The 26,180-nt window shown below is 45.6% G+C and overlaps 1 protein-coding gene and 1 long non-coding RNA gene across 51 annotated transcripts in view; one reads left to right on the top strand and one right to left on the bottom strand.

Moving 5' to 3' along the window:
* Window positions 1-7,593, bottom strand: part of TCF7L2 (transcription factor 7 like 2) — a gene marked incomplete at its 5' end in the record, with an annotated part of 195,373 nt that extends 187,780 nt beyond the window's left edge. For 49 of the 50 annotated variants that reach the window (XM_082721376.1, XM_082721409.1, XM_082721398.1 and 46 more), the window contains 3 exons: window positions 6,665-6,789; window positions 6,999-7,065; window positions 7,334-7,522. In XM_082721376.1, the coding sequence (XP_082577502.1) occupies window positions 6,665-6,789; window positions 6,999-7,065; window positions 7,334-7,522 (381 nt within the window). Of the gene's footprint in view, window positions 1-6,664; window positions 6,790-6,998; window positions 7,066-7,333 lie in introns of all 50 variants that reach the window. The other variant, XM_082721421.1, reaches the window with a different exon arrangement.
* Window positions 6,011-7,652, top strand: LOC309860011. The gene is made up of 2 exons (XR_014309091.1): window positions 6,011-6,700; window positions 7,382-7,652. It is a non-coding gene; the product is annotated as an uncharacterized lncRNA (long non-coding RNA).
* Window positions 7,653-26,180: the final 18,528 nt, after the last annotated feature.

The following is a 26,180-nucleotide window of genomic DNA, read 5'->3' as shown; positions in this document are numbered from 1 at the left end:
AGCCCGAAATCAGATGTGCCTAAGGAAGAACAACCTATCCTGGGAACCTATCCTGGGAACGGCTGATAACCCGTTCATGGATAGCACTGCCCCATCTTTGTAATGAGCTGTTAAGGGATTCATAGCTGTCCCTGAGGGCTAGTAAGTTTCTGCATTCCATTGATTAGAAAATAAAACCTTTCAGCCTCAGTCTTTAAGTTTGGGTTGGATGGAGGGAAGGATCAGCCAGCAATGACAGAGCCGTCAGCTCCCCTTCAACACTTAGCCGCGCACCTCGCCATCCCACTCCCCCTCTTCCATGTGGTCCCTTGTAACACACGCACCGGAACAGCCCACTTTTTTAAAAAAATTAATTAATTAAAATCGGCAGGATGACTGGCCTTCTCTCTCTCTTTGGGGTCTCCACCACAGACACCCCAGCCCCAGGCCCCTCACACAAATAACTGATCGGAAACATATCTGTTGCTGGATAGAGCACTTTAGGTGGGGACTGGAGCAAAGCAATCGTTTTCTAACAGCAGCCCATGCTCCCACCACCATGGTACTCCCACCTCTCATAAGAAACTTCCAGTCCCCAATTTCAATCAAGCCATTCCCCAAAGCCCAAATGTCTGTCCCATCTTCTTCTATTTTTCCCAATCTTTCCTAATCAAGCATTTATGCTGCCTCCCTGGCTACTTTTCTGTGCCCCCCACCCCCACCACCACCACCAAAATAACAGTGTACTTTTCCCAAATGAGTGGCCTTGCCCTCCCCAATGAATTCTGGAACTTTTTTTTTTCCTCATCCGTTAAATTCCTTTAATCAACTCTCCTCGCCCACCTAACTTTTTTTTTTTACTTTTTTTTTTTTTTTTTTTTTAACTACTGCACCATGCAACGTGTGTTTCTGCCTTTCCAGCTCAGTGGAACATCATAGAAATTAAAGAGAAGATTCTCGTATCGGATTTCTTTAAGTATTCTGGGAAATATGCACAATATAGGCAACACGGTCCAAAAAGAAAAAAAGAAGAAGAAAGAAAGGGAAAGAAAGAAAAGGAAAGGAAAAAAAAAGAAAAAGGAGAAGCCAGAAGACAAGGAAAGATGCACACAGCTAGAGCAACTTTGCTTTTGAAAAAGGCATTTGTGCAAAGCCCCCACTGAATTTCCATCCCTGAAAGTGCTCTTTATAAATGTGTATAACAATAGCCTAGAGGAAAAGTACAAGTCAGCTGCCAAAGGAGAGGGTGTCTGTCTCAGTAAGCTCGGATTGTAGAGGTGGGGGTCACGGAAGGGGGGAGGGCAGCTTTGGAGATGGGCTCCCCCCACCAACACTCCAACCCCCATCTCGTTGCTTATAATTAGTGAGAGAAATTTGAGCTACTGCCAATGTCTGCGGACCTTGAATATTATAAGGCCAACGTGGCGTCAAATATCTTAACATTCATAAGTGTTATGGGCGGTAAATAAAGCCTGTGGATTTATGACCCGGTGGCGCTTGCCAGCAAAGGACTAGGGCACATTTCTTTCAGCAGACCTGTCGAGGTGCAAGTTTGCCTTTGGTTGTAAAATTAACCATTTCCTTCACAAATGTGCTCAATTATAAGTCAGAGTTGAAGATTTACTTACACAGTTGCCAATATTCACTCCAGAAGAAACTCAGATGCCCACGTTCCACACCCCTTCAAAAAGAAAAGCCTCCAAGAATCTGATTCACCCCTCCCTTCAAAACTTCTGAAATGTGTCACCTTAGAACAATTATAAATGTGGTTAAAGATGCTATCTAATTCCACATACCAAGACTAAAAAGCTTACACCTACTTCCTTGGAAAGTGCTTATTTATTTGGCAACGCCATGGTTTAAAAAAAAAAAAAAAAGGAGTAAATCACTCCTTGCCTGCAGCCTCTTCCCTTCCCCCAATATAATGTCATCTACTTCCTGTGCAGGAGAGAGCCTCTGCTAAATCCAGGTTGTCTCATACTTAACTGCCAATAAACCAACTTCCACATAACTTCCAGACAGCTGGGGAAAAGGTCCTAGGAGTTTTAGTCATGGTCCAGAAACACGCGTCCACACAAAAATTTGCAGCTGTCCTTTCTCTACAGTGCATTTTTAATGTGATTTGGGGGCCCCTGTTGGGAAACATCTGACAAAATGTAAAATCCTCTTAGATACCTTCTCGTTTACCCACTGTGCGTGTGTAAGAGAAGTTGCACCCGGGCACTTTCTGCAGGCACACAGGCACCTCGTGGGATGTGAGGAGGCATTCAAAACCTGCAAAGGCTTCTACTGTAATCTTTGAAAGCACAGCCTCTGGTGCAACTATTAAAATGCTAGTTTTCTAAAGCAAATATTTTTTTAATGGCGCGCAGAACTGCAGTTATCCTGGGCTGCTAACAGAAAAGCATTCTGGATCCGCCAGCCCCCGGAAACCTTCCTGTAACTTTTTCACAGCTTGCTAAGAAACAGAAAGCTGACCAGCTTCCAGCAGTGACTCTAAATGAAATCCGTATCAGTAAAATTAAAATCAAGGTGGAAAACTCCTAACCAGAACCGGGATTGTCTGCCTCCAAATCTTTTCTCAATCAGATAGGGGGCATCAGTAAAAGCTACTTCCCTTAAGCAGTCCAAAGTTTCCAAAAACACTGCTTCCAAATAGGCACTTCGGGCCCCTAGCTGCCTAATAGCTTGTTTGGGTGGGGGGGTGGGGGTTCAGAAAGCTTTAATTTCAACAAACTGCAAAGCGCTGGCGTATTAAACTTATAATCATTAAAATATGACTTATTGGGTGCATGTTGAGCCCATAATCCGTACTGCAGACATTAAACCCCAACCTATAAAGATTAGCACAGAATTAATGCTGTTGCGTTGAGATTGGAATCTAAACATGTTCGCCATAAATATTTCTAAAGGAGATGAAAAACAATTAGCATAAATACCAAAGAAGGGCAAGAACACCTGTTCTTTTTCAGGGCGATAAGCATTTTATTGTTCTCTATTTAAAATGTAATGACCTGTGTAATTACAGTAATATTACATTGTTATGTAGGGGCTTGGAATGTCACACTTTGAAAAGTGTTGTCAAAACAATCAGGGGTGAAGGTGGGGGGTGAGAGAGCAACCAGGGAAGGACCACCATTAACCCTTCACACTCTCGAGGTCTAAATCTTTTGTATTAGAAAGGATTATGTTGTTTGAGTGAGAGGAAAAAACATCCATTTTTCACAAGCCAGAAAGAGAAGATGTTTGCCCCGCTTAATAAAACCCCAATGAATAGGCCCCTCTTGGTTTCTTTTAAATGCTGGATTCCAAGTTCAAAAATGAATTCAAGATGCTGCTTATTTATTTGTTCAACCTAGTTAGCCAACAGCTCAGTTAAAAAAAAAAAAAAAACCAACTAACTTTGGGCTATAAGATGCGAGAACTCTGATAATCAAGCCTTAAAAAGAAATCTCAGACCTCACTAGAATCCTGACCACCCTGTTCCTACTTCTCGTTTGGCAAGGGGGAAAAAGAAACGTGAAACTTACTTTTTCCTATCACTTTCAATATGGTAACAACACTCTTATCTTTAATATACAAATGTTACCACAGTTCTAATATTTGCTCTTCTATCACTTACCATCTACTTAACCAGACCTCTCTCCTTAATGCAGTTTTGTATTCGAATCTGTCTTTTTAAAAGCCCTTCCTATTACTGTATCAAAGACTAAATTAATGTTATGCAGAAGGCTTTGTCGTTTTAAAATAAAATTATTACTATCAAGCTTTATGGCGTCTTCAGCAATTAAAGCATTATTCTTGAGATAATGTTTTATTCATCATAGCTGATTTAACGACACTCCTTAATTCTTTACATTCTTAAACAGAAAAGCAGAAATCAGGGATCCAAAGAGTTTGCTTTTTTAAAGGACGCAGCTGCTTACAGGTACACTAACAAGGAACAGAAACCGCAGCAAAAACACCACCACCAAGGAGGGTCGGGAAAAGGAAGCATCCAGCTAGCTGGTCTTTACACCTTGCCCTCTGAAAACCCACTCTATAAAGCACTAAGAATTTCAGGGGAGCATGAAAAGACCTCTATCTTGCCTACAGATGCCCTCGGCAGCGGTTATCAAATCTGAAATTGCAAGCTGGCCCTCTGATCGAAGACGTCAGAAGTGACACGCAACAGCCTCTCGTCCCCATTTCTACTGCTCTGCTTATTGGCCTAAATAAATAACTTTAATTTTGGAGCACAGGCTCTAACCCAGGTAACCGAGAGGAAGGAGGAAGGGGCAGCACACACAAAGATGTCTGTTGGTGTTTGACATGCAAATCTCAAAACTGCCTACTGAGTTCAGAAATGTCCTCTCCTACTCCATCTGATGTCAGAGCACAAGGCCACCCGCTACGTCCACAATTAAAATAGCTGGAGCGGTCTATTCCTATAATGCCCACAAAGGGGACCGAAGGGTTGGGAGCCTTCCTTTTCGCACCGGGAAATCATTTACTTGCCTTTAACCATTTCCCTGTTTCCTAATTACAGCACAACACAACTGTTCAAGTTGTTAGGCGGCCGTGGGGCAAGATCGCCAGCGGTCAGACCGGGAGTCTGAAAAGAGTCAAGAAGGCCAAGCAGCCCGCCATCAAAGCTCAATATTCTGATGGCCTTTCGGATGGCTAAGTGGATTTTTAAATAATACCGGAGAGGAATCCATCGAAGGGGGAGGGGAGGAGAGTAAGAAATTCTCAGGGTTACTTTGGAATGTGGCTTGGTCGGGTTGGTCACTACACAAACCCTCTCTGATTCTGAGCCGAATGCTCCCGGTTTAAGATGCCCACGAGCTCCCAAGAAAAATACAACGTAACCGGTCTGTGCTTCCCCTACAGCTGCAACCCCACAGCCCGGCCCCCGCAGCCTGGCGGAGCTGGCCCCGCAGGAGGAGGTCGGGCTGAAACGCTCTACCAGCTTCCCAGGCATGCAGAAGCCTGGGTACAGGGAGCCAGGGAGGGGGGATAATTATTTCTCTTTCCTAGCCATAAAAAGTGACCGGTCTGGCATGCCCTTGCCCTTTTTGCCAGGGCCCAAAAAACAAGTAAAACCTGATAGTTAATATTTTAATGCTTAGAAACACTTGTAGATCGGATCGCCTCCCAACCGGCCAGCCCTCGGCCATTAGAACCGAATCCACGGCTGCTGAACACTGGGTACATTATTTCAAATTGCTATCTCGAGTTACCGAAAAAGAAAAAAACAAAAGTAGTGTGTGTAAATAAGGAGTAAGGGGACCAAACCAGAAAAGGTGCAAAATGACAATCCCGGGAAACCCGGCACAAACGTCCAAAGGCTGTCTCTACAGATTGGCGATCCAGGCTTTTTACAAGAAGGTGGGATTGGGGGAGGGGGGTGGAGGGAGGGGTTCAGGGCGAGGGCAGGGGGCAGAGGCCGGCAGGAGAAGGGGATGAGTCTTATTAATACAAATGTCAGGGGCGGGCGCGGAACGCACGCTGCGGGAAGCACCCACGAAGCCTGCACCCGGTGCCGCCCTGGGGCCCCCCAAAGTTGGGTGGCCGGCGAGAAGCAGCCCACTCCCTTGAAGGAGGGGCGCCCCTGGCCTCCCTCACCTTCTACACACCCTGGGGCCGGCAAACCCTGGTCTCTGATCCCCCCACCCAGGGACCACTGAGGGCCTTCTCGGAAGCTGGCGAACGCAGACCGGGCTATGAGCCCCAAGGCACCAAAATTCTCTAGAAATACATCGAATCCGCTCAGAAGAGGCCATCCCGGCTGTACACAAACCAAGAACCCGGTCACAGGGGCCTCCCGACTCCGCGCGGCCCGGGAGAGCCCGCAGCCAGCGCGCCCCGCAGCCGAGCCCGCCTCCGCGCCCAGGGCGCTCGCGGCCCTGCGGGGTTACCAAAGAAAAGCCAGCCCAGAGCCCCCCAAGTTTGCAGTGGGACCAGTCTGGGAAGCGTGACCTTCCAGAGGAAAGGGGGAGGGGGGCTGAGAGCCAGCGATCGCCACTAGAAAGCTAAATAAATAACCAGCCGAAAGAGAAAGCCGAGGCGCTTCTCCAGGGCCCCGGGCTCCGCGCGCTCGCTACTTCTCCAGTCCAACGCCTGCAGGAAAATCCACTCTCTACCCCGCGCGTCGGACGCAGCCCAGTCACTCGGGCCCCGGCAGCGGCAGCCAAGGGGTTAACCGGGGAAAACCCAAGACGCCACAGAAGAGGGAAGGAAGAGAGAGGGAGAGAGAGCGAGCGAAAAGAAAGAGCCACACAGTCGTCTTCCCAGGGTGAAACAAACAACACCACCACAGGGGGAGGGGGAATCAGAGCGCAAAAAAAAAAAAAAAAAAAAAAAAAAAAGTTCTTCTCTTTCCCCCCACAACCCAACAAAGCCCTGCTTGGAAAGACAGGTCTCCCCAACATCACGAGGCAGCAAACTGAAAGCAAGAACATGGCGAAGTGCAAACAAATCCAGTCCACAAAAGGCAGAAAAGTTTGGAGAGTTTCGGGCTGCCTGGGCCGCGAGCGGGGGAGGGGAGGCGGGGAGGGGAGGAGGCGGGGAGGGGGAGGCGGGGAGGGAGGGAGCGAGGGAGGGGAGGGGAGGAGAGGGGAGGGGAGGGAGGGGGCAGGGCAGGGGCCGCAAGCGGGGCCGGGCGGGCGGGCTGCGGGCGGGGGCCGGGCGAGGAGGCACTTACGGTTCGGGCGGTGGGCGAGAGCGATCCGTTGGGGAGGTAGGGGCTCGTCAGGTCGGGGATCATGATGAAGGGGTAGCCGGGATACGGTGGCCCCTTAAAGAGCCCTCCATCTTGCCTCTTGGCCGCTAACATGGCGGGGCGGCGAGGGGACGGCGGCGGCCGCGCCGAGCGGGAGAGAGCGAGGAGAAACTTTTTAGAAAGTGCCCCAAGTAGCCGGGCGCCCCGGCAGGGCCGGCGCGCGGCCGGGCCGAGCGGGGCGCGGGGCCGGGGCGCGCGGGGCGGCGGGCCCGGGGGGCGGCTCCGGGCGGTTGCGGGGCGCGCGGGGCGTACTCACCTTCTTCCAAACTTTCCCGGGATTTATCTCGGAAACTTTCGGAGCGAGGCGGAGGCCGTCTTTCCGCCTTCCCGGAGGGGTGGAGGTGGGGAGGGCGAGGGGCAAACGCCACGCAGAGGGGGGAGAAGGGGGAGAAAAAGGATCAGCGGGGTGGAGGGGTTTTGGGGGGGGGGAGAGAAAACAGGGTTACAAGTTTCTGCAATGGTGGCACCGCGCGCACACGCCGCCCGCCCGGCCCCGCGGCGCCCCCGGCCCCGATTCCTCCCCTCTCGGCACCGTTTGCCAAGCCCAGGAAATAGACTCAAGACCCCACCAGCCCGAGGGGCTTTTCCTACCTCGGAATCGGAGGAGCTGTTTTGATTTGTTTCTGATTCATTGACTAGAGACGATTTGACATCAGCTAAATCCCTCTCTGCCGAGGAGTTTTCGGAGCTCTTCTCCTCCTGCTCGCCCTCGTCTTTGAAGGAAATCAGTTCGTCGTTGGCGCCTAGGTCATCTCCTCCACCGCCGTTCAGCTGCGGCATTTTTTTCACCCACCAGCAGCAATTTTGGAAGAAAAATGAAGGAGGAAGAAAAGCCAAAAAAAAAAAAAAACCAAAAAGTTTTGCCCCCCCCCCAAAAAATGTTACAAGAAAAAGACGAGTCCAAGGTGAACTTTTTTTTCTGCTTTGGGGTCTTTTTCTCCTGGGGAGGGGAAAGAGGGAGAAGGGGAGGGGAAAGGGGGGGAGATCTTCTGCACGCGTGAGTTTGGGTTTCTTTTTTCTCTCGTTCCCAAGGATCCGATCAATGTGCAAAAAAATAATAAATAAAAAAGGGGGGTAAAAAAAAAAACACACCAACAACAACAAGAAGTCAGATATAAAGAGCAAAGGGGGGGGAAGCCGAAGATACAGGAGGAGCTCGTGCCGCTCGGATTTGAGTGAGTTGAAGTTAGACTGAGAGCTTTTCAGTTCAAAGGCGGCGCTGATTGACAGATAGAAAAAGGGGGATCGAAATCCGGAGGAACGGAGTAGTCTGGGAGCGGAGATTATTGACAGGGCGAGAGGAACACACTCGCTTAATGAGATGCCGGGGGGCGGGGCCGGCCCGGTGACGTGTGCATAAATAAACAGCCGGGGTGGGCGGGGCGGGGGCGGCTAACAATGATCCTTTCGGGCGCCGGGAGAGGGAGGAGGGAGAGGAGGAGGAGGAGGAGAGGGGCGGGGGAGGAGGGGGGAGAGAGTCGGAGGGAGGAGTGTGCAGGGGGAAAGGCCTGCGCTGAGTGGGTGCGAGCCCGCGAGTCTGGGCGAGGGTACAGGACTCGCTCCGGGAGGGGGGCGGCTTCGGAAGGACAATGCGGAGTGGGAGAGGAGGGGAAGGGGGTGGCGACCGAGTCAGGAATCCGAGCCGAGGAAGGCGGAAGGAAAGCCCACTTGGGGGGCGGGGATGGGGAGAGGCCCAGAAAAAGTGCACTTAGGAAATATTAGAAATAAGTCTTAAGGAAGGGGAAAAGGAGGAGAGTACTGTGGGGAAGGGGCAGGGGGGCGGGGTGTCGCTTAGTGGCTAATCCAGCGGGGAAATCAGCCACCCTTGGGCGGGGATCTAACAGAAGTGGTCAAAAAGAAAGATCAACCCTCCACTTTCAGAGAGCTTGGGGAAGTGGGGAGCTGGGCAAAGTTCCTGGTCATCTGCAGTGAAAGAAACTATTAGCCCACGAGGTCTTCCCTCCCTTTTTTGTTTATTAATAGTGAGTCATTTCATTAAATCTTAAGTCTCACTAGAGTAAATATACCAAGATGACTTTTTGTCCAAAAAACAATCAAATACTGCAGTGTTAGTCAGGGGCATTAAAAATATCCTTAAGGAAAAATACGTGGTTCTTTTCAATGTAAAGTGTTGTTCCTTTTTTTTTCCCCCCTCTCCTTTGGTAACTGACGTTGGAGGTGGTAAGAAATGAGCTGGGATTCAAAGTCCTTTCTGCCTTTGGAGGTGAAAAGTTTGGGCGTTAACACCGCCAGGGAAAATAAAACTGAAAGTTCACCAACCCCTGGGATCAGTGGTGCTGGAGTATTTCTCCAAGGGGGTGTGAAATGAAATCCCCAAAAGACCGGCCAAATAATCAAGATGTAGATGGCTCTGGCAGGAAATTGCTAACCACTGCTGATGCTGAAAGAGCTCTGGGAGGAGGTGGAAAACCTGGGGTTTGAGGCAGGTATTGTTGTTTTTAGGCACTCGCCTGGGGAGCAGATTTGCTACAAAATGGGGAACAGAATTATGTTAAAGAGGAAAAGGTCTGACTCTCCCAAAACATAGTCTTCCTGGATGTTGGAGCAGGAGCACTCATTTTCTTGCAAATATCCGATGAGAAGGGGACCGGAAACTACAACATGAAAGGGGGGGGGGACAAAAAAGAAAAAAAGAAATCAGTAGGAATTAGCAAATTATCTGTTAGGAACAGTGTTGGTCTGCAGTCCATGATGTACTAAATTATCCCACCAATTCCTAAAAAAACTCACATCCGTTCCAACTGGCCCATCAGCACCTAAGGTTTCTAAAAGAAAGCAAATTTGCCATGTAATATTTAGAGAGTTTGGGTTTCAGCAAAACTGTTTTATAGGCTAAGGTCTCAGAAAGAAGTCTACTAAAAATAATGATACCAAGATTGACAAGGCCAGTGAATTCCCCTGCACTGGGAAAAATTCACAACCACATTAGCACACTAAAGAGTAAAGATGCAGGCAAAATAAAATGGGGGTGGGAGGGTCTACGGAGGAGAATCACTGTAACTCCCAACTTTAATATTAATCAGAAAATCAGAAGTAGAGTGAGAAGGAGCCAGAAAAGAAGTAAAACAAATGTGTACATTTAATCAGACAGGATTGCATAGGATACAAAGCACAGGGCTAATTAGTCTCAGCAGGTAGGACTAACCTTCAGACTTCATAAATAAATAAGGCGGGCACAGTTTCTAAGAGGGAGAGTGGAGACAGAAAGGGGATTATTTCAAGACACCAAGTAAAAACATGAAGAATGAAATGCTTCACTGTTAAATCCATGTACAAATGGATTTAACAGTTTCCTTTTCGTAGGTCTTTTCACTTGGTTGCCTTTAGATTTACACATTTAGCGAATGACCATAGCTTTTCACACTTGCTAATTGTCACCTGCATACCTAGTGTGCCCCAGTCCGTCTGTGTACAGCAGAGACTTTCCTAAAGCCTGTTTTAAGGGCTTATTTACTTAAACTGGAACACATTCATAGTAACTCAATTTTATGGCAATTTCTTTGTCCTGTGCAGTTTTATTTTTTTAATCTAACCCTGATCTGAATTAAGTTGGATAATGAGGTCTTCTACGTCCTCTCTAGGACTACCTGGATAAGAAAAGCTCATAAATACACTGAATGGAAATTTTAAAGCATGTACTTATTGTTTTTAATGTCCTGGCCTGCATTTTTAGCATATGTAAATACTAACGGCTTTCTTCCAATGATTAGTAACCTTATCCACTTTGGCATACCCTCATATTTCTCATTCAAAGGAAACTCTTGAATCTTTCCTCCTTTAAATCTCTGATTTAATTAAGCAATTAAAAGTTATTCCATGATAGCACATGTGCCACATTTAATTTCATTGCTTCGTGCCATAAAAAGGCTTGGGGAGACCTGCAAGATCTCAGAGGGTCAGTAACCCCCAAGTATCCGGAAGGGCTTCAGGTGATGCCTAGGTGGGAGGTGGGGGAGGAAGAGGGTGTGGAATTGCAATTGGCAAAAAGCAGGGGAATATAATACATTTCTTAAAAAGTCAGGTTGGCTCACAATGTGGACATGTATTTTATAGATTCAGTGTGGAATTTTAAACAACAGTTGGCTTGTGTCCAGGTGTGGAGGCAACTTCTCTCTCTAGATGACTCCTGATTTACAAGACCATGAGTTCTGCCCCAGTAGTAGGGGGTTCGAAGAACACAGGGAGGAAACCAGACCAGTTCTGACTTTGGCCTGAGCCAAGGGGTCTTGCAGATTGGGAGGGGGGCAGGGTGGTGAAGAAGCTATGACCTCTTTCTTCAGTGCCCATTCCTGGGGCCAGCCGAGGTCCCAAACTCTAAGGAGACTGTGCCTCGGCCTCTCTTTCTTCCTGCTTGTCCTCCTCATCCACTGCCCTTCTGCTTTCTTCACTCCTCTGTTTTCTTCTCCCCGTCAGCTGTCCTTCCATTCAGTCCCTGTGGACGTGTGTTGATATGAGTCATCTGCATTTTCCCTTGAAAATTAAGTGAACAGGTCACCTTTCCCAGGGATACTTCCTGATTCATCCCTGTTGGGGAGTGGGCAAGGAGGTTTCAGTGGATATAAATCATCCTTCAGGCATTGGTTCCCTATGGGGGAGCCATGGTGGAGTGGTAGGTGCCCTCCAACCAATGGGAATGTGCTTGACAGGGATGGTGGAAATACACCAACTGTTACCTTTGTCCTCTGAGAACTGTCTCACCTGACAGATGAGGCGGTTGGACCGGGTCCTTCTTTAACACTCAGGGGTCTCATGATTCCATAGTTGAAGCCCACACCCTAGTTATGCTAAGAGTTTCACAGCACACCAGCAAAGAGGACAAAGGGTGTTGGAAGTTTGGCTTTGGGATTTAGGAAAAACTCACCGGAAGTGGAGAATACATGTTGACGGCCACACTCAGCTCCCCCAACCGCTCAGCCAGATTCCACTCAATGACCCTCGACAGTGACATGTACACGTATGCGTGTGTGTGTTATGTATCCCGTGTGATGTTTCCTTTAAGACCTGGGTTCCAAGATGGAAGATCGGTACCCACTGTGTTGGACTTATCTATGCAGGGACTGTGCTGACTGAGGGAAGCCAAAAAAAGAATCTGAAAACATAAGGAAGCTATAAAATGGGGAAATGTTTTGAAGCCGAAGTCCTGCTTCCACTGTGAGATTTTCTGTTTGCTTTTTGTTCTGCGTGGGTGATGGTTCCTTATTTGGACCTTGAGGAAAGCTACTCCCTGAGCCAACATAGGAACACTAAAAATTAGACACCTCTGAGAGTTTTCAGCTTTAGCAGGAGGAAGGGGTAGGCAAAAAAGGCCCACTTCACAGGCATCCTTTTATTTTTCCCCAATGATCCTGTCAAGGGACATGGAAAGGCACATCCCCACTTCTTGAAACCCTGAGGAGCACTGTTCTGTTCTGGCATTTTTCTGAAGTGCCTGGCTTGATCACCTTGCTTCAGCTAATGACAGGTCTGGGTAATAAAGTGACAATAATGCCTGATGATCCAAGGGTTAATGGGGAGATGTATCCATTTGTACAGCGTTTCATCACCTGCCTTCATAAGCAGATCACTACCGCACAGGCATCTGTGACAGGAGCCGCCTTTCGAAAGACATCAGTCCTCCATAAATATACCTTTCTTATTGACAAGATGTCTTTTAACCCTAATAGTAATGGAAGAAGGCCAATAAATGAAACATTTACTGCATAACTTGCCTTATTTTGGGGTGGTGTACGATTCCTTTCTAGCCATCTCTAGAAGATGTTTTCAGCCTAATTTGCTCCCTAGAAATTTCGCTTGCTACAGTTATACGTCTATGACGTTTTATTGCCTGAAGCCAAGTCTGCATAAGAACTTTCTTAAGATATACTTATCCTAATGCCAGGCTACAGGAACTGGGCTGCTTTATGCTGAATTATTTGTGCTACCCTGATATACAGGATAGAGACTTCCCGATAGTCATTGCCATAGGGTAGGTCTAAATGTTTCTGAGAAGGGGGGAAAAGGCAGAAAAAGGTGAAAAAAGTTTCAACTAGGTTGGTTTGTACAAGTCTTTAGAATTAATAATTGGGTCTGTATTTAACATATTAAAATGCCTGAGGTTTTCTTGTCTTTCTCTCTCTTTTTTTTAAAGAGCTTCAGTGACCCCATCTTTTCTTACAAAGCCTCCTTGCTGGCCCAAGCCCACTGTTATGTTCAGAAATGTCATGCATATCCAAGAGCCTTCCAGAAAAACATGGGCATTTTACACTGAGGCAAAGACAATGTCAACCAGCATGGAGCGGTCTCACAAGGTGTTTACATCAAGGGACAGAGCAGGTGAAATCTCAGGAAAGGACAACACGATTGCTCCCCATGTAACTTATCTAGGTGTGGGCTGACGCACCTGCTTCTGGCCAAAAGCATCATGGGATAGAGGAGGTGAAGGATCCAAGGAGACTTCTAGGTCCGGAGAGTGAATATTAGAGCCTTGGTCCCTCCGGGAATCCACAGCAGCTTTGAGCCCTCGTCTGTCCTTGAGGAGGGACCAAAATCTATGTTGATCGAATCACTCGGGACCAGACTGGAGTCAGCTCCCCTTTATTCCCCCCCCTCACAAAAATCCCAGTTGTTTCTTTAAATTCCAATGATATTCGTGGCTTCCGTTTCCTAATGAAACTTTCATTTGAACAGGGAAAAGGAAGAAGGATAAATGATGAGTTCCGGGTCCAGAGCGGGTTCGGATTGCAGTGTAGACAACAGCCTGCAGCACAGGGTTCAGCAAGAGCGAGGCTTCCGGCTGACTGTCATCCAGAGCAAACTCCTCTCTAGGTAGCCCGAGGGCACACTGTAAATACCTAGAGCAGGAGGGAAGGCATTAATCGTTATTTCTTAAAGGTTCCAGGATGCCGAGAGTGAGAGGTTATAATGACCTCAAAACTCCCTAAGAAGCACAGGTGCCCCTCCTAGCAAACCCTGGCTTAGAAATGTGGTCTTTCTTTATGTGCTTGTGTACCCAGACCCCGATTTTCCCACGCTTTCTAGTGATGGTCCAGGTTCTCCTTGTCTGTGCACAGCACAGCATAAACAGTTCTTCCTCCTACCCAGCCACGGACTCTGCTCTTAGAGCAACCCAAGTCCTGGGCAGGGGAGAACCAGCAGAGATGCCACCGCTTGCACTTCTCCTTCTTGCCAGTGTTCATCAAGGGCAGGAAGCTTCTGGGTGCCTGGAGACCCTCCTCGCACTGCCAGGCCCTGCAGCCCACCCGCACCGCCAACAGCCAAGGTGATGACTATCTACAGGCATTGCTTAGGGAAGGATCTGCTATGAATGCCTTTCAGCCTTTGGTTCTTTGAGGGAAACTTGCCTGCCTCTATGTATGAGGAGCACCTTTCTGATGTGATCGTCTGGGATGTTTGTGTTTTTTTTTTTTTTTTTAATTTATTTGACAGAGAGATCACAAGTAGAGAGGCAGGCAGAGAGAGAGGGGGAAGCAGGCTCCCTGCCGAGCAGAGAGCCTGATGTGGGGCTCGATCCCAGGACCCTGAGATCATGACCTGAGCTGAAGGTAAAGTCTTAACCCACTAAGCCACCCAGGTTCCCCTGTCTGTGTTCATTTTTGCTGGCTAAAAAACAGCAAGTACTGTAGAGTTCTTTTTAAAAAAGTGAAATAACTCATTAAAAATACTTGAAAGGATGTGCACCAAAATGTCAACAGCACTTTTTTTTTCTAGACAATGGAATTTTGACTTTCATTGTTAATGCTTTTTTATACTATCTGGCTTTGTTTTAACAACTGGACGTGGGAAGGGAGATAATGCTTTTTTCTCTTTTCAGCAATAAATCCTTGACTTTCCTCCTCCTTCTCTCTGGTATACACTCCAACTCGCTCAAACTGGGGATATTTCAAGGTAGTTGTTGTTGACGTTGCATCTAATATACAACTTTGAACCTCTGTCAGATTTACTCTCCTACTTGAATTTCAAAGCACATTAGTGACAAGAGATTCCATTTCATGCCTTTAGTTTGAAAATTAATAATAAGTCCCATCCACTGTGCCTGAGTGGCTCAGTCGGTTGAGCGTCAGACTCTTGATTTCAGCTCAGGTCATGATCTCAGTGTCCTGAGAAGGAGCCCTATGCTCAGCCAGGAGGCTGCTTGAGATTCCCTCTCTCTTCCACCTTTTCCCCTCCCCCCATGCACGCATGTGCTCCCTCTCTCTCAAATAAATTAAATAAATATTAAAAAAATAATATAATAATAATATATTATTATTATAATATATTATAATAATAAACACCATTCTCCCAAAAGGTGCTCAGAGACTGCCTTTAGGCTTCACAGTGGTGGCATCCTCTGTTTGTTAAAGGGGGCTATCTTTCTACAAACCCTTTCTCATACATGGTCTCACTTGCTGCTCACAACATTTTGTGAAGTAGAGAGGGAAAATCCAATTGTTCCCATTTTACAGGTAAGAAAGCTGAGGGTCCAAGAGATGCAGGCTGACCGAGCATCCTGTGGCTGGTCACAGCCAGGCCCAGACTGGGATTCAAGTTTCCCGATTCCTCAGTCCAGGTCTTTTTTTGCCACTGGCTCCTGGGTCAACCCAACAACAGAATTACCCTCACGGCTTTTCTGTGATACACTGTGGGTATAAAGAGGACCTTGCCAAAAATATAAATAGTTTCCTTTAAAGTAAAACTCACATCCAGCCCTCTGCTATGCTGTGAAGTGGAGAACATTTGTCCTCAAGGCCAACCGCCCCGCCCCCACATACTTATGCTTCTGGGATGCCCAGAGCTCTCTCCTCAATGTATCCCATTCTCTACTCTCCCTACCCCAAAACTGTGCTGGGGTTTGTCAACCTGGGTGCCAACTATGTTTCGGACTGAACGATTCTTTGTTGTACAGAGCAGAGAGGCAGGCAGAGAGAGGGGGGAAGCAGACTCCCAGCCAAGCAGAGAGGACTCTGGGATCATGACCTGAGCTGAAGGTAGTGGCTTAACCCACTGAGCCGTCCACGCACCCCAGCTCTTCCATTTCTTAGGGGAGGGTGTCAGAGAAGCCTTGAGAATCTGAGCTAGCTCTAGGTTTTCTCACCTGTTCATACTTAAAATTGTGCAAGTACGGGGTGTCTTGGTTAAGCAGCTGACCTGGGCTCAGGTCATGATCTTAGGGTCTTGGGATCGAGACCTTAACTGGGCTCCACTCTTAGCAGGCGGTCTGTTTCTCCTTCTCCCTCTCCCCCTCCCCTCTCCCCACTCATAAGCATGTGCACACACTCTCTCTCAAAGAAAAATCTTTAAAAAATTTTTTGCAAATAAGTTGACCCTTGAACGATGCAAGGGGTAAGGAGCACTGACCTCCCAAACAAAATAGAAAATCCACAGTTGATTCCCTCCAGATTAACTACTATTGACCAGAAGCCTTACTGATAACATAGTCAGTTAACACGTATTTTTTATGTTATATATATTACATACTGTATTCTTACAATGAGGTAGAAAAAAGAAAATGTTATTAAGAAAGAAGCTATAAGAAAAAAAAAAAAAGAAAGAAAGAAAGCTCTAAGGAGGGGCACCTGGGGGGTACAATGGGTTGAGTGTCTGATTCTTGATTTTGGCTCAGGTGGTGATCTCAGGGTTGTGAGTTTGAGCCCCAAGACCTCCTCTGTGCTAAGTGGGAGTCTAGTTAGATTTTCTCTTCTTCTTCTGGTTTGCACCCCACCCCTCGCTCTCAATGTGTATGTGTTCTTGTTCTCTCTCAAATAAATCAATAAAATCTCCTTTTAAAAAAAGATCTTTAAAAAAAAGATTTTATTGATTTATTTGAGAGACAGCATGAGCAGTGGGGAGCAAAGGGAGAAGGAGAAGCAGGCTCCCACTGAGCAGGAAGCCCCACGTGGGCCTCGATTCCAAGACCCAGAGATCAGGACCTTAGCCAAAGGCAGACGCTTAACTGACTGAGCCAACCAGGTGCCCCTAAATAAATACATCTTTAAAAAAGAAAGAAAAAAAGTTATAAGGAAAAGAAAATACATTTATAGACCTGTACTATAAAAAAAAAAATCCACAAATAAGTGGACCCTTGTTTTTCAATGGTCAAATGTACTCTCTGAATTTATTAAAATTTCCTGCCCTAAGGAATTATAAGTCAAGTCTGATCTTTGTCAAGCCTTTTAGACTTTTAGGAGCACTTTCCAATAGGCAAGCAGGAAGATGAGGGGGTGAGCTCATGGGCTGTAGAATGATGGGCACGAACCTGTCAGAGCCACTCACCAGCGAGGGTTCCTGGCCGAGGTATCTCAGCTCTGTACTGGTTCTTCCTCTCACACAAGGAGCAGAGAGGAGGACAGGTCTTGTTAAAATGATTTCTGTTTTACAGATGAAGAAACTGAGACTCGGAAAAACTGGAAAAACGTTTGGGCTACGTTCTGAACCCGGGACTCCTTTCATAAACCGTTGCAGGAAAACTTGTAAAACTTTTTGTTGAAGGATAACATTCATAGGGAAAATACACAAATCATAAACATGCACCTTGCTGAATTCTTGCTAATAGACACACCCATGTATCTACCATCTGGATTAGGATAATGGGATGTTATCAAAACCACAGAAGCCATCCTCCTGTCTCCTCCAAGTAGGGTTGCCAGATTTAGCAAATAAAAATAGTGCCCGGGACATACTTACAATAAAAAATTATTTGCTTTCAATCTGAAATTCAAATTTCACCAGGTGGGCTATATTTTACCCAGCAATCCTACCTGAAAAGCTATCTCGAGTCTTTTATGATTCTAGATTAGTTTTGCCTGTTCTCCTGCAACATAGACGTGCAATCCTAACGTCTGTGCTCTTTTGGTTCTGGCTTCTTTTTTTTTAACACAGGCATGAGATTCAACAACAAAGCGGCAACAATCTATGCTCAGCCTTTGGCTGGGGGAACCCGGGATACGGGTGGCCGCTCATTGTGTGCCAAGCTGTCCCAAGATCACGCCAGGAGCCTGCTCGCATGTCCCGACTCCAGAGGGTCCTCCAGGAACCGGGAGCGGCCCCTGGTTGTGGTGCAACCAGAAGGGAGTGCAACAGCGGCTCACAGGGGATGTGATCCACAGCTCTAATCCAGGCTGGTGGGGCTGGAGATGCTACCGGCACTGGAGAGAGGCATCGCTGCAGAGGAAGCCCTTCTGTGCAGCCCTTATCAGCTCCATGAGCTCCTGGCCCCATGGCTGCAGTGGTCTGGGAGGTCCCCACGTGGTCTGCTCTAGGGCCATGATGGGACCCACTGCTTCCGCTGAGACTGCCCCCAGCACCAGCAGGGGGGACATCAGCAGCCATGTCAGCAAGAAGGGCAACCACGCCAGCGACTCCATGAGAGGACCCCGGGGTGGGGTGCTCCAGCTGGGATCACAGAGCCACGAGCTGATGGACTGGGCAGACGAAGGCCACTAGGGCAACATCCACCCAGCCCGAGCACTCAGGCGGCCCTCAGTTGCCCCAGCCACCCCCCAAGATCAACAAGAACTTGAGCCCAAACACATGGTCCATCCATCTGTCCCAGACCACCTCCCTGTCCATCTTCTGCCCCACCCGAGCCCAAGTTGAACAACCAACTTTAAGTGTCTCTTAGTATCCTAAGCCAGCAAGAGATGGGACCAAATACTCTCCCCCACACTTCCATTTTTTAAGATTTGATTGATTTATTTGACTGAGAGCGAGCACAGTAGGGGAAGGAGCAGGGAGAGGGAGAAGGAGACTTACCACTGAGCCTGATGTAGGGATCATGACCTGAGCCGAAAAGGCAGATGCTTAACCAACTGAGCCACCCAGGCACTCCAACAAATCCTTTCTGTACCAAAGTGCCAGACAGTATGTAGTGTGACCTCCCCTACCTCAAAGGGAGGGGGGGACATTAAATTCACTGTGTTGTCTCTGGGGCTAGATCTCTTATTAAAGTTTCGCCATCTCTGAGGTAGGGATGAAGACATTATGAAAAGTTGTAAGAATTTGAGAGTATAAATAAGCTTACCCTTTCTCTCCCTCTCACACTCAAACACAAACAACAACAACGTAGTGGCAATTAAATTTCATTACTGTATAGTATTTTACTGTATACAATGGAAAACCAAAAGAATTTTCTATTTTTAAGATTTTAAATAATCTTTACACCCAATGTGGGCTTGAACTCACAACTCTGAGATCAAGAGCTACACACTCCACCAACTGAGCCAACCAGGCAGCCTATCTACAGTGGAAGACAAATGTATAATATGTGATCAGTATAAGTCTACTCATTGTATATTGTAAATATATATGTATACAATGAACACGAACTTCCAGATTGCTTTCAGCCAAGGCAAAGAGGGCTGCTATAAATCTTCTTGTTCATGTTTTTTGGTTAATATATGAAAGCTCTATTGGGTATACATCTAGGGGTAACATTTCCGTAACATCAGGGTATGCATGCTTTCAGCTTTAACAGGCAATTTCTCCAAAGTTGTTGAACCAGTTTATTCAAGAATGCACAGAGAGACCCATTAGTATCCCCTGATATTATCAGTTTACTCCCTTTTATGGTTTTATGATTGAAATGATTTTGCATTTTCCTAATAACTCATGATTGTGAACACCTTTTCACATGCTTTCTGATGATTTAGATGTCTTCTTTAGTAAGATGTTTGTTTAAGGGACACCTGGGTGGCTCAGTTGTTAAGCGTCTGCCTTTGGCTCAGGTCATGATCCCAGGGTCCTGGGATCGAGCCCCACATCGGGCTCCCTGCTCATTGGGAGGCTGCTTCTTCCTCTCCCACTCTCCCTACTTGTAGTTGTTCTCTTGCTCTCTCTCTCTTTCTCTCTGTGTCAAACAAATAAACAAAATCTTAGAAAAATTGCTTGCTCAAATTTATTTATTTTATTTTTTAAAAGATTTTATTTATTCATTTGAGTGAGAGAGACAAAGAGCACAAGCAGGGGTAGAAGCAGAGGGAGAAGCAGACTCCCTGCTGGGTCGGGAGCCCGACAGGGGGCTTGATCCCAGGACCTAAGCCGAAGGCAGATGCTTAACCATCCGAACCACCCAGGCACCCCAAACTATTGCCCATTTTTTAAAAATGGCAATTTTTAAATGTGTTTTTAAGTGTGTTTTCTTATTGATATGTAAGAGCTCTTTACACATTGTAGCTATAGACCTTCGTCAGACATAGGTTTTGTAAATACTGTCTCCGTGTCTGTGGCGGGTTTTTCACTCTCATAATGGTATATGGATAAACAGAAGTTTTTAACTTATATGGGTATTACTTTCGTGTGTGCTGTTTGAGAAATCTTGACCTCTCCCAAGGTCATAAAGATATCCTCCTATGTTACCTTCTAGAAGCATTTTTATTTTATTATTCACATTTACAGTTTGTGGCCCTATTTCTTTGTCTATCATATGTACAACCCAATTAATTTAAAAATTATTTCCCAGCTTCATAATTCTACAGAATCCATGTTTGTATTTGCCAATATCATCATTACATAGTTCCTTTCAATCCAATAAAGAATTACCAAGTATATTTTGCTGTGCCAAGGCATTGTGCTTTGTAACAAGAATTTCAAACTTGATCTCAGCATAGTGGTAATTTTCTCAGAGCTCCTAGTCTAGCATGTGTTCTGTTCAGACCCACCTATGTCTCCTGTCTTTAGCCACCATGTCTCCACAGATCCCTTTAGGGGCAAAGTCCACTCAGATTTGCTTTTAAGGCTGGGGCTTGATGCCTGTTGGCCAGAGTCTGGGCAGGAAAATGGAAAGCACAATGACAAGTGTTAGTCCTTTGCCAACTGAAGGTTCAAAGAGGGAGCCTGAAACCTGGATCATTTGTGAGTTGCAGGTCTCTGTGCCAAGGTAGAGCTTACATTCCAGCCAAGTCAGTGGTGGCAAAGATCTCTTGTCCAGTCACTTGGATTGGCTCAAAAGTGCTTAGAGCAGCTAAAATGTCAGTAACAGGAGAAATGATAAATATGAATGACTTGTGGTATCTCATTATATCCTAACTATTCGGCTTTCTTGGCCTCACTAGTTCTTTCCATCAATCATCAATCACATAACGAATACCCAGCTACCAATTCTTAGGCTGAGGAAGGTGGTCAGTAAAGGAATAGCAACCTCTACCTCAATTCCAACATCTGTCCTTGGGAGACTTTAGGGGATATAAACCTTTAATACAAACAAGCCCAACCCACTACTCTTGTATCTTGGGCTCCTGATATCTTAGGATTCTCTTTGTGGATTAGAACTCCTTACCTGGTTCTTTCTAGGCCCTGGCCACCTCAAATTAGAACAACCCACCCTCCCCAGGGAGTCCCAGCCTCCAAAATTTACCTCCAATATTGAAGGCTCTTGTCCTGGACAAGCTGAACACAACTTCTGCAAGAGATGGGGTCTAGACATTGTGGGAGAAGGGGGCTTACTCTTCCATTTTCCTGATTTATTTTCCCTCCACTTTCCTGCATCAAGCCACTTCCCAATCCCTGAGATATGCCCTTCCCAAGACCCTGAGATATTCAGATGGTGCTTTCCTACCTAGTACTCCCTTGCTTAGAGGACCTCTACCTGGGTGGCAGATAGCCCTTTCCTAAACAGAGGGAGGATTACAAGAGTAGGGGGTCAAAGCCAGAGAATTGAAATGGAAATGCAGGTTCTTAACTCTTGATGTATTTTTTAAAAGTAAGGAGAGGCTGAGAGAGATTTTCCTGGGAACATTTTAAACTTGAAAACAGGGGCACCTGGCGGGGTCATTCAGTAAATCGTGTGCCTCTTGATCTTGGGTTCCTGAGTTCAAGCCTCATGTTGGGGCTGGGTGTGTGGGGGGGTGTTACTTAAAAAATTATATTAGAGATTACTTTAAAAAAAAAGTTTTTTAGTGTCCATTAGTGATGGTTAAAGGTGAATAAAGATTTAAAAATAAATAAATAAATAAACACGAGCATGTACCAAGAGTGTTGGACAGCATTGGTGTGTCTTTTCTTTTTCTTTTTTTTTTTTTTTTAAAGACTTAATTAATTTATTTGACAGACAGAGATCACAAGTAGGCAGAGAGGCAGGCAGAGAGAGAGAGGGGGAAGCAGGTTCCCTGATGAGCAGGGAGCCCAATGCGGGGCTGGATCCCAGGACCCTGGGATCATGACCTGAGCCAAAGGCAGAGCCTTTAACCCACTGAGCCACCCAGGCGCCCCTGGTGTGTCTTTTTGATTTGAAGATGGGACAGCAAGGTTAACCTCTGTGATGACCAGGCCAGAGGCAGAGAGGAACCTGTACTGGACCTTGTAAGGAGGGCAGCGGAGGGGCGCAAGACCAAAGGATATTCTCAGAGCAGAGGGAGCCTGGAGGAAGATCACAGACTAGTGAGAGGCAGGCCTCCAGGGTGGCCTGACCATGAACGAGTCAGGGAAATAGTCCAATCCCTGTTGCAGGCCAAATACAGGCATTTAAAGGGAATTAGGGCTCCTATGAGCAGCACGGGGGGTGGGGGTGTGGGGGGTGTGGGGGAGACTGAGTTAACTGTGCTCTACACTCCAAAGCTAGCAGCTCCCACTGGGAACTCAACAGGAAAGACCTGACCTCTTCAGAGACAAAGGACTCAGGAGAGCTGAGTCCTATGATCACGGCTCATAGAAGGTGCTGGAACCAAAGAGGACTGTTCGCTCCATACCTAAGCCAAGGGGCCCCTGGCAACTCCAGGCTCTATTTAACTCTGCTCTACTTAATTTCCTCAAGATAAAGTGCCCTCACTGTGGACTCAAGCTTGCTTTCTCTGGAAGCAGCTGGGGGTGGCCTTTATTAAGGAAATGTTTCCTCTTTGACATAGGAATGGCTGTTAGGAGGAAACCACAGGCTGGAGATCTATTCTGGAGACTAAGTCAAGGGGTTGGAGTGGGTGTATCCCATTTATCCTCCTGAAGAAGCATGCTACTTATTCCCAGGGATCCGGCCATTATTATTATTATTATTATTATTATCACTACTACTACTACTATTATTACCCTGAGGCCATCAACGCTACTGAGGAAAGCAAAAGAAAACTGGTGATTGCCATTTTGAGAAATAGCTCTGCACACTGAACTGAGCCTCTTACCCCAGGTTGATCCCAAAGTCTTTCCAGGGGTTCCTGATGTGCTCATAATCCAGGGGCTTGTGAACTTCAAGACAAAACATTGCATCTTTATTTTTACTGAACTCTCATTGAAATTTAGCATTTCCTTCTATTATCCAAGGTGGGCAACAAACTGTAAAGGGAGTGCAGTTAATTATGACCCTTTTTAAAAAAAAAAATTATTAACTTTATATTTAAACACTTCTAAGTATTTCATGTGTTCCAACAAGCACATATTACTTATAATATGGGAATAATAATAAAATATAATTTAGAAAACCCCAAATGTATAATTTTCCAAACAACCGCTAGGCCTAAATGTATTTCCTATATTATGTAAGCAAACTTTTATAATACAAAAAAAGTCAAGAAACCACTTAACTCGCCTTATGAGGTTGGCCTTAATCTCCAGTCCCAAACCAGACAACACCAAAGGGGCGACGTATTGAGAAACCCATCCAGTGCTGATGATGTGAATGAGACTTACTTCCTCTCAGCCTTTTTTGACTTTGCCTACTTAGTGTGGGACACTGTGACTTTAACACTACTGGAAATCACAGATATTTTTATATCACATTATGATAGTTATGGAAACCTCAAAACACCATTTATATTCATCATTAATTCTAAATTACAGTAGTTCTTGGACTTGCCTATTAAACACTTCAGTAATTATATCACAAATTTGTTTTTTAAAAAATATTTTGAGAACTGTATTACAATTGGGCTCTTGTAATCCTATATGTATTTTTAATTTGTTTTTAACTTCTAACATCTTTACTGAGGTACAATTGAGCATATGATAAGCTACCTGTTGGGTCCATGGTCAAAGGAACAAGAATGATACAAAGCGAAGGTCAAGCAAAGCTTTATTTCTTGCCAAGCCTCGAGAATCAAACTGACTGGCCAGGGCCATCTCTTGCAAAGAGGCGACATCTCTCTGCCTTACAGACTAGCTTTTAAGGGCAAAGGCCATGTGGTTAGGCCTGGCCATGCACAGGTGGCCAATGAGATTGTAACACACAGAGAAAGCTGCACAGTCATGCTAGGTCACACATAAGTGACCAATTGAATTATAATTTACTCTAGTAGATATTTGAACCAGCCTATCACCTTGGTCAGAATTGGCGCCCAAAAGGTGGGACCCACACTCCTTGGTAGCTAGGGAGACAGTATGCATGCCCCACTGATTGGATGTCTCCACCTGGCCTGACCCACCCTTGTATTTGGGCTTTGGTACCTGGGACTGGTTTCCTGGGCTTGCTTTTAAGTAAGTCCCCTGGGGCTGGGAGGCAGGGTCAGTTTAAGTTTTACTGCATAAACAACAAAATGACTATTTAATCCAAGATGGAATCGCTCTGGCTAAATAGGCCCTTACACTACCTATATTTAAAGTGTACAACTGATCAATTTTGACATAAGTCTGCACTTGTGAAATCATCACCCCAAGGAAGACAGTGAACTTGTCCATCACCTGCTATGGTTTCTACATGTTCATTTGGAATTCCTTTCTCCTGCCCCTCCTCAGACCTCTAGCCTCAGGGAGTCTAGTCTGCCTTTTCTAGAACCGTATGTGAATAGAGTTATACAGAATGCACTCTTATTTTTAAATTAGTCTCTTACTTATGTCGAGATTCCTCAATACTGCTTTGCATATCACTGGTTTGTTCCTGTTCTGTTTTGTTTTTCTGAGCAGTGTTACATGGTGCAGTTAAACATTGTTACCCATTCAGCTAGTGATGGGCCTTTGTGTTGTTTCCAGCCCCTGGCGATGACACATGAACACTGGTGTCCAAGTCTTTGTGTGGATATCTGCTCTCCTTTCTCTTAGGTGATGACCTACGGAGGGAACAGCTAGGTCAAATAGGAAGCTTGTGTTCAACTTTACAGGAAACTGCCAGCCTTCTTTCCCAGGTATTGGTAGCACCTACATTCCCGCAGCCGATACACATATACTCAGCAAGACGTGGTGTGGGCAGTCTTTTTATTTTAGGAGTTCGAGTGGATGTGAGGCGGTATCTCACCGTGGTGTTGCTTTGCACTTCCTTGTGACCAACGGGAGTGAGCTTCTCCTCATATGCTTATTTACAACCTGTACCTCTTTGCTGACAAGTCTGCGCCAGTGTTTGGTTCTCTGTTGGACTACTTCATTATTGAGTTTGGAGAGTCTTGATATATTCCGGATCAGATATTGACTGGAAAATATTTTTTTCCCATGTTTGTCTTGTCCTTTCATCCTTTTGACAGTGTTTTCGAAAGAGCAGAAGTTCTTAATTTGATAAGATCCCAACCCAGTTTATTAATTTTTGTGCATTTGTGGATTATCTTTCCAGTGTCAGATCTAAGTCCCATCCTTGCCTAATCAGGAGTCACAAAGGATTTTTTCTTGTGCTTTCTTCTAGAAGTTCTATAGTTTTAGGTTTAACATATAGCTCTGTGACCCATTTTGTGTCTATGTTTTTATACAGTGCAAGCAAGGTATAGATCTAAGTTCTTTTACTTATTTATTTTTTCATACAGATTTCCAATTGCTCTGGCACCATTTGCTGAAAAGATTATGCTATTTCCACTGAATTGCTTTTGCATTTTTGTGGAAAACACTTGATTATATATACATATGAGTCTATTTCTGAACCCTGTATTCCCTTCCAGTGACCTATTTATCTACCTTTACACAATACTATATTGACTTCACTACTGTAGCTTTATAATGAATCTCAAAGTCAGTTAGTGTTACTCCTCTAACTTTGTTCTTTTTTTAAAAAGTTGCTTTGGCTCTTAGTCTTTCGCATTTTCATATGAATTTTAAGAGCAGCTTGTTGATTTCTATAAAACAGCCAGGGTTTTAATAAGGATTGTACTGGTTCAACACACTTTTTCTGTCCAGGGCCAAATAGTAAATATATTACTGTTACAACGATTCAGCTCTGCCATTGTAGCATGAAAGCAGCCATAACCAACACAGATACATAGGAGTGTGGATGTGTTCCAATAAAACACTATTTATAAAAACAGGTGGTGGGTTGGACTTGGCCTACAGGCCATGGTTTGCCTATTCCTGCTATAGATCAGTTTGGGGACAACTGACATCTTAACAAAATGGAGTCTTCTCACCCATTAACATAGTCTGTTTCTCCATTTTTTTACCTTTTCTTTAGTTTTTTAAAAATAGACTTTAATTTTTAGAATATCTTAGATGTACAAGAGAATTGAGATGTTAGTATGGAGATCCCACCAAACTGTGTGCCCAGTTTCCTCTCTTGTTAATATCTTACATTATATGATACATTCGTTACAATGAATGAACCAATATTAAT

Source organism: Mustela nivalis (assembly GCF_964662115.1).
Source record: "Mustela nivalis genome assembly, chromosome: 2".
Taxonomy (NCBI): domain Eukaryota; kingdom Metazoa; phylum Chordata; class Mammalia; order Carnivora; family Mustelidae; genus Mustela; species Mustela nivalis.
Note: the sequence above shows the minus strand (reverse complement) of the source record. Positions and strands in the feature narration are given on the sequence as shown.